The sequence below is a fragment of the Alligator sinensis genome, unplaced genomic scaffold, assembly GCF_000455745.1.
Source record: "Alligator sinensis unplaced genomic scaffold, ASM45574v1 scaffold227_1, whole genome shotgun sequence".
Taxonomy (NCBI): Eukaryota; Metazoa; Chordata; order Crocodylia; family Alligatoridae; genus Alligator; species Alligator sinensis.
Genome location: NW_005841966.1, coordinates 1,118,311 through 1,126,943, shown reverse-complemented (window position 1 = coordinate 1,126,943; position 8,633 = coordinate 1,118,311). Strand labels below are relative to the sequence as shown.

General features: G+C 44.0%; 1 protein-coding gene across 7 annotated transcripts in view; it reads left to right on the top strand.

The window, feature by feature from the left end:
• The first annotated feature begins 3,255 nt into the window (after positions 1-3,255).
• The window catches only part of ZNF608 (zinc finger protein 608), a 102,822-nt gene continuing 97,444 nt past the window's right edge, over positions 3,256-8,633 (top strand). For 2 of the 7 annotated variants that reach the window (XM_025200403.1, XM_025200405.1), the window contains exons 1-2: positions 5,662-5,742; positions 6,710-7,776. In XM_025200403.1, coding sequence (XP_025056188.1) covers positions 6,883-7,776 — 894 coding nt within the window. In that variant the 5' untranslated portion in view covers positions 5,662-5,742; positions 6,710-6,882. Of the gene's footprint in view, positions 3,525-5,658; positions 5,743-6,170; positions 6,194-6,709; positions 7,777-8,633 lie in introns of those variants that run through there. The other 5 variants (XM_014518554.2, XM_006020717.3, XM_014518555.2 and 2 more) reach the window with 5 other exon arrangements.

Genomic DNA, 8,633 nt, shown 5'->3' with positions numbered 1-8,633 from the left:
TAACTGTCTCCTACTCACTGTAATAATAACGTGCAAATGACTGTAATTTTGCAGACAAGAAACAGCCCCAAGTGAAACGTGTCTAAACAGAGGTCGATTTGTGGGGGGGGAATCAGACCTATTACCTAAATCTGAAAAATATATATCGTTAAAAAAAAAAAAAGCAAAAGCAACAGTGATCTGTGTTAAGTAGTGTAAAAAAAGAAGTAATTTATTTGCTGATCTGAAAATCCTCCCTAGCACAATTGCAATATAAGTGTGTGTTGGAAGGGGTGTTTGTGGAGGGGAAAGTTTTCTTTGACACTTGCAGATTTTCACAACTCTTTGATGGCATTCACACCACACATCCCAACAACTGAGGCAGCCCAGTGTTCTTAACAGTACTTCCAGCCTCCTGTCTTGGAAGTAGGCACTTTGCAAATACTTACGCTAGCAAAGAGCTATGAGATGGCCTGGATGGGGAGGATGACTAAGGAAACTCCAGGCAGCAGACCCTGTCTGCATCACAACTCAAGTGCTAAGCAAAAGATTCTCCCAGAAGGGTGTTTGTACCTGAAAGCTTGCAAAGAACAAATTTTCCAACTATTTAGTTGGTCTAATAAAAGATATTACATTTACTCAAAGAACCTGGTCCGCCTGCTTCCTTAGACCAACACGGATGCAATCAACACCTCTTCTCCCAGAACCATTCAGGACAGATTTGTTAACACAGTTGTTAATTCTTTTGTAAGGGGTAGATTTTAAAACAATAGCTCTTTTGCCCCCTCCCCAGTGATAAAACCGTGGGAGACTGAGGGCCTTGTGAGCAATTCCCCAACAAACTACTCCCATTGTTAAGAGCTTGGAAGTGGAGAGGCATGGAAGAGGAGCAACGATTTTGATTGCTGCCATGACAGAGTAGGGGGGTGATGGGTGCTGTTCCCTTTCAGCAAATCCCAGTTTAGATGGGCAGATGGGGAAATCCGTTCTCGAGGGTTACAGTCATTAAAATAATAGTTGTCACAAAATTTAAGCAAGTCCTAATTTATATGGGCCCTTAGCTATAATATGTGGCATACCCAGTCCACTGCAATTTTTTTCTAGCCAGAGGGGAAGGTGCCTTCTGTCCAGCAAACGGTGGAAACAGCTGTGTTCAGGTGTAAGAGGCTGGGGCCTCAGTAAGACTACATCACTGGCAATCTTTATTCAGATAGAGGGGTCACTGGTAACTTCCAAACTGCTTATGTACAGCTTCTCCACTGACACCTGTTTGATGCAAAGTGTCTAGCATGTGAGATGGGCACCAGCATGCCTATCTCACTCAGTTGGCCAGTATCCAAAGGTGTGGCTTGTCACAATGTCCTTTGCAGGTAGTAAATCAGGAATGTGAGTTCTACCTGGAAAGCGTGATTTATAGACTGTTTTCCATGATTTGTTCAAGGAGAGAAAAAAAAAAACCTTCTTGGTGTTCAGAGTGTGCGCACACACACACACGCGCACACACACACACACACACACACACACATGCGTTGAATAGAAATGTTAACCAGAAAATGCATACATTGAAATTCCACAGTGGCTCAGAACGTAAAACATTGAAATTCCACAGTGGATCAGAACGTAAAACCGCATATCTAGTGATTGCCATACTAGACTTTATGATATGCGACTGCAGAGATGCAGTATCTGAATTCTCAATCTTTTGTCCTATCATGCATTGATTTCTCACAAAGATGCTCATGTATGTTTGTTGGTGGCTGCATGTTTGATATGTAACTTCATTATGTTCCCACCCCTACCCTCACCTATGTAGCCCCTTGCTCGGGTCCTCCATTTTTCCTTGTGCCTTGAACTTTGTAACTTGAACTTTTAACATTTTCTAATAAAGTAAAATTGTTCTGGGCAAAGGGGGTGGAGGAGGGGCTGCCCCGGCAAGCTGACCAATTTAAGTAAGCCAAGAACTGTGCCTTAAGTTTTTAGGGGGTGTTGGTTGTAGCCATGTTGGGCTAAGCTCATAGGCAGACAAAGTTATTTGGGTAAATGTAGTATCTTTTATTTGACCAAGTAAATTGTTGGAAAATTGTCCTCTGCCTTAAGTTTTTAAAGAGTTAAATTCAATTGCAGGTTTGAAGCATACATAAGGGACCCAAATCTAAACAAAAGACCTGAGTAAGGGGTTTTTTCCTTTTCTTTTTTTTTTCTGGAAACAGCACAAAGCTTGAGAGGAAAGATTTGTGTTACTAATTCTTCTGAAAGGATGTTCACGTGGTAGCTATATGGTTGCTTGCATTCACAGTTCAGTGCTTGCTGCAGTCAATCAGGAAACTGGAAACAAAAGGGTTACCCCCTCCCCCAACCAACCAAAAATGAAATGGAGGGTTAGGGGGATTTTTAAGCCATGCTGTAGAAATGAACACAAAGTAAAATATACACGGGGAGGGCAAGCGTTACAGCTAAGGAATAATAATAATAATAAAAAAATCCGAGCAGGCTGCAGTCCCTGAAGCAGAGGTGGGGGAGGAGGGGAATCCAGGCTGCTCAGCACTGAGCCTGCCTTTAGCCCCCTTCTTAAGGCACTGTTTGCTTTTCTCCTTCACTAAACATGAAAATAATCGCCCATGTATATTAACAGCCTCTCTCTGGATTTCCTAGCAAGCTGTTATCATTTGCACTGAAGGGGGGAAGGGGGTGCATTTGAAACACTGAGTGAGATTTTAAATGGTCTCTTTGTAAGAGACTGGGGGGGGGGGAAGGAATGCATTCATCATTGCTTAGAAAAGTGCCTTGAAATGATTCTTTTTTTTTTCTTTAAAAAAGGAAGGAGCCTTCCTCCCATTTGTGCGAGTCTTGTCAGGGCTGCTCCCCTCCTTGCTTGATTTTTCTTTCCGTTTTGCTTTACATCAAATGCTATATGGGCTAATGCTGTAATTGAAATGGGAAACGTGATTTGTATCTTGCTGCAGCAGGAGGCTGCCGGCTGAAGCACTCAGTGGAGGCTGAGGATTGCAATGTAGCGTGTGTGGATCACTGGAGTCTGAGGATTGCGATGTAGTCTGAAGTGTGTGTGTGTGTGTGTCTCCCTCTCACCCCCCCGGCAGCCAAGAGGCGCAGCTAGCCAATCAGAGAGCCCAGTTTCATAAAAGCTGGCCTCTGATTGGGCAGAAGGGAAAGGGCATTGGGAACAAAGAAAAGTCCGTTTCAGGTACAGAGTCTGTGCTGGCTTCACAGTCCCCCCTTCCCCAGCCCTGATTTCTGCTGCTCACTGCTGCAGTAAAGGCAGCTTGGTGTGTAGTGTGTGTGTATGTGTGTAAGGGGATTTTATTTTTTTTTTATTATTATTTGGCTGTTGACAAAGGAAGGTTCATGATCTCTGGTGCTCTTTTTTAATTTTTTTTTTATTTTTATTTTTCCATACATAATAAATCTGTTGAAGAAATTTAGGGGGTTTTTTTCCCCCCCAAAAAATAAAAAAAAAAAGCGCGGCTGCAACAAAAACATACTCAATGCAGTTAGGAGGAAAAGGTCAACTCGATCCAATACAGATCGTAAGTACGGTTGCGTGGTGTGTCTATAGCACTTAGAGGGGATTTATTTTTTCATGCAATGGGGAAGTGTTACGAGTCTTTTTTTTTTGTGCATTAACTAATGAGCGATTTGGGTAAAAAAAAAATGACAAAACCAACAAACAAACAAAAAATCCCACGAGCAGACTGAAGGATATTAGAGAGCACTGGGGCGACACAAATCATACTTGGTGCACTGGGGGGGGGGTAGGGGGGCGTTAAAACAGATCACCTTTGGGTGGGTTTTAAATTAACCAAAAGGGAGAAAGAAACGAGACACAATTCCAGACCAGTCTGCATAGTCTTCCCTAAAAAAAAAAAAAAAAAAAGCAAAGCACCCTATTAAGAGGATCATTTAAAAAAAAATGTTAGAGCTGGAGGATGATTGTCTGCTCTCACATGCTAATGCAATGCTGAGCGAGGGGATAGCGATCCCCATTTCTGAATAGTGGAGGGATCTCCCCCCCCCAACAACTTGAGTTTCTCATTTCTCAGGTTTATTTAAGAAGACATTCAAGCCTGTAGAGTAACCCCCCCCCCATCCGATCCACGACAAATTGCAGATAACTCGAGGAAAGGTTTATAAGGTGTTTCTCTGAAACATATGCTTTGCCATCGCGTTCAGCACATTTCACTCCTTCCCAACTTCAGAAAGAGCCGAGAGAAATGTTTCACATTCATAACTTGTAGCCGTGCCAGCAGCAGAAAAAGGGGGAGGGAGGGGGGAGGGGAAGAGAAATAGACCTTAAGTTGTTTTTTTTTTTTAAAGACCAGATCAGTATTTTCTTGATACGCTTGTCACCCATTTTTGTTCTCACGACAACCAATTGAGCCCTTGATCCTCACGTGATGTGAAAGGCTTGAACTGTAACAAAATCGCTCCTTTTAGGTGGTTGGTTGTTGCTGGCTCGCCCATCCCCCCCTCCTCCCATTTCTAGCAAACCAACTCTGCTTTCCAATCCATCAACAATTCATTACAGCTTTTAGCTTCCAAACGCCAGCTAATTAAAAATACTAAGCTAAGCTCCGAGACCATCTGACTTCAAGGCAAAAAAAAAAAAAAGAGGGAGGGAGGGAATAAATAAATAATCAAAAAAAGATGCAACGTTTGCTGAAAAAATAAGGAGCTAAAAAAAAAAAAAAAGCTGTCCTGAAAGAAGGGTCGTGTATTTTATCTCTTTGGACTCTAATTACTCACCACATGACTGATTAGCCTGAGCTCCAGGATTTTTTTTTTCCTGAACAGCAGTTTGGGACACTCTTATCCACCCCCTCCCTCCCTCCCTTTTTTTTTTTTTTTTTAACATTTACTTAAAAGAAGAAAAAAAAAGGAAGCAAATCATATCCTTGGGAGATTTACCTCATTAGAAAGCACGCTCGCCTTCCTCCACTCCCACCAAATGTTTTGATAACCGGTTTTATCAGATCACTGATTTCCACCCCCCCCCCTCCTCCTCCTCCTCTTCCTCACCCCGCTCCTAGCTTTGCTTTTTTTTCCCTTTCCCCTCCTCCCTCTCTCCCCTTTTCTTTCTCCCTCAACTTAGTTCAAGAAATCAGATCTGTCAGGACGGGCGAAAAAACTGCCACTTCCCGACTAACAGGCGGAATCCAGCCCAGATTTTCAGTCCTTTCTTTCTTCTTTTTTTCCTTCTTCCCTTTCACTAATTTATCCCGATGTTAGCACATTCTGTCTTGCAACCACCGGACGCCTGTAGGTTTGTTCCCTGGGATCATTACTTACTGATCAGGATGGCTCTGAAGCCTGGAGCTGAAGGCGACATGTGAAGTTGGGGGGGAAAAAAAACCCAACCCATTTGAACGATTCCTCTTTGCTCTTTTACACCGGTGCTTGCTCAGGAACACGAGCCTGGTGCTTGATGCTTCTGTTCTGAATGTGAAATATCTCTCTTCCAGCCTGTAAAGTTGTTGAGGAACAGCAATTTTTGTGTTTTTTTTTTTTTAAAGAAAGGAGGAAAAAAAAAAAGCAAAACCAAAAAACACAACAAACAAACAGCAACAACAAAAAAAGGACTCCGTGTGCCAAAGTAGGGGGAGATGTGGTGTTGAACGAGATGTTATTTGGTTTCTGCTGCTTGATCACTTACTCTTTAAGTAAAATGAGGCACAGAATGGTTGCTGAGTCGAGTGGGGACAGCATTTTGATTTGCTGGCTTAATTAAAAAATGATAAAGGATTAAAGGTAAGCGATATGTATCTATGTGTATAACTATTTCAAGTCAACTGTAAAAAAAAAAAAAGGCAAAAAAAAAGGATAGATCCCTTTAAAAAATCGTTTTAACTAAGCTTTGTCAAACACACACTCATTTGCGGTCACTGAGGCCACCTTGGTGCAGATCACTTAAAGTGTATGTCTTAATCAGTTTCCTGTACAGTCAGTAATACTATATTTAACAGACTGAGCAATTGTGTGACCTAAGAGTACATTAGTACTGCGTTTTTAGAAGTGTTAGACTGAGCATTTATTTTTAAAAGAAGACCTCTCTTTTTTTTTTTTTTTATCCTGTGGAGTTAAATATTTTCTACTGAATGTACTTTTTTTCAGCCTAGATTGTTGTGTTGTGTTTTGTTGTTGTTTTTTTAAGGGAAGTTGCATTGTCTCGATGGAAAAAAAAGGTCTTCCTCCTGAAAAAGTAGGTTAAGTAAAACTGGGGTAAAAAGAAAAGTCACCAAACTTCAAGAGGCTGGTTTTAAAGCCACAAATCCATGGAATTGCAGTGAAGGGTGAAGCTGTGTCCTTTTCTCTCTTTTGTGCCTAGGTGGTGGTCCAGGAGGGGGGGGCGGGGGTATATTTCACATGTGCTCCAGCATCTAGGCACCAGCACTAATTCTGTATTTCCTGAGCTTTGTGGATTTAAATCATGTAGTTAAGGTATGTGTGTGTGTCCCCCCCACCCCCCAACCTTTTTTTTCTTTGGATCTGAATTTTTAAGACTAATCGTGGATGTTGGGATACAACTAAATTGCAAGATGCTCCATATAGAAGCATCACAGCCTCCGGTTTAACAAACTTAAAAAAAATAAATACCCTGGAAATATTGAATGATCTTGCTCCCCCTACTTTGCCCCCTCCCTCCCCCCCTGTATTAATCGTATTATATTCTGGTAACACCCAGACAAGAAATATTCGACTTTTCCCCTCCTCACAGGAAAACGGTGGACCTGGACTGCAGGGTATAAACCTGGGGTAGGAAGACCAGAAGAGGTAAATAATAATCAAACAAAAAACACACAAAAAAAAGCCCAACGGAGATAAACGAATGTCCCCTCATCTCCAAAGGAAAGTTCATCGGATTTTTATTCTAGAGATCTCATCTTCAGGATGTCAGTGAACACTTCCACTGCAGGAAAAGGTGTGGATCCAAACGCGGTTGATACTTATGACAGTGGCGATGATTGGGAAATCGGGGTTGGGAATTTAATCATCGATTTGGACGCGGATCTGGAGAAGGACAGACAGAAATTTGAGATGAATAATTCCACCACCACCACCAGCAGCAGCAGCAGCAACGCCAGCTCCAAGGATTGTGGGGGGCTGGCTTCCAGTGGGGCTAATGCTCCCTCAGCCTTAGCCGAGGGCCTAAAATTTGCTTCTGTTCAGCCCCCTGCTCCCCAGGGGAATGCCTCTCACAAAGAGACTAGCAAATCAAAAGTGAAAAGGAGTAAAACTTCTAAGGATGCTAATAAATCTCTGCCTTCTGCTGCCTTGTATGGGATTCCTGAGATCAGCAGTGCTGGCAAGAGGCAGGAAGTCCAAGGGCGCCCTGGAGAGGCAACTGGCATGAATTCAGCACTGGGTCAAAGTGTGAGCAGCAACCCAAACGGCAATAATAACACCACCAGCAACAACAACACTATTGCCTCTTGCGGGAAAAACAAAGAGGAGAAACCAGGTAAAAACCAGGGCAGCAGAGGCTCCAAGCGGGATAAGGATGCGGGGAAATCCAGGAAGGACAAGCAGCATGACTTGCAGCAGGGCCACCCCACCGGCGTGGTGGGGGGCAGCAGCCAAGCTCCCCCCGGGCACCTCTATGGCTTCGGGGCCAAGGGAGGCAGTGGTGGGAGCAGCAGCCCCTTCCACTGCGCCTCCTCCACGGTGGGGGAGGTGAGCAAAAGCTCCCCGGATTCAGGGTTAATGGGAAACTCTATTTTGGTAAAGAAGGAAGAGGAGGAGGAGGAGAGCCACAGGCGAATCAAGAAATTGAAAACAGAAAAGGTAGGACAAGCTCTTCTTGCCCCCCATTCACCCACCCCCACTTCTCTGTGTCTCCCTGTGTCTATTAAAAGCATCCCCCAGCTGTGTGCCTGGCTCTCAGTGTCACTTCTGCCATGTATTTGTGCTGGGTCTCTCTAGAGGAAGGGGGGCTCCCCTGTATCTTTAATTTCTCTCCCCATCCCCAAATGTGGCAAAACTTGTCTGTGCTGTGTTGTGTCTGGTCCCCTCTTCTATTTTAAAGGAGCAAAGGAAATGTTCCAAGCGGTCCTGTTCACAGCTTAACATTGCCTTCCAGCACATGTTGGCAGACTGGAGAGGGGGGTGTGTGTGTGTTGGGGGAGCTTCAGACTTAGATGGAGGGTGTTGGGGGAGCTTCAGACTTAGATGGGTCTAAGGTGTGTGTGTGTTGGGGGGAGCTTCAGACTTGGGTAGGAGCATGCTGGAGAAGCTTCAGGCTTAGCTAGGTCTGGGATTTGCATGTGTGTGTCGGTGGGAGCTTCAATTTAGCTAGGGGTGTGTGTGTGTGTGTTGTTGGGGGGAGCTTCAGACTTAGCTAGGTCTGGGAGTTTTTTGTTTTACGCTGTGTTAGAAGGGGAGGCTTGTGTTCCCAAAGCACAGAGGAAATTCACATCACTTCTCTCCCACTCTTCCTTGATTGTGGGAGGGAGGAGAGATGCATCAGCAGATACTTGGCTTCCACCCCTTTAGCACAGGGGTGTTTACTGTACTGGGGGCTCCCGTGTGTGCACAACAGCCAGAAGTCCCTAAAAAGGCTGGTGTGGAGAATGGATGAGGAGGACTGAGTTAGAAGACCTGCCATGGTCCTAATTTTCTAGGGGGTCTGGGTGGGGGGGAAA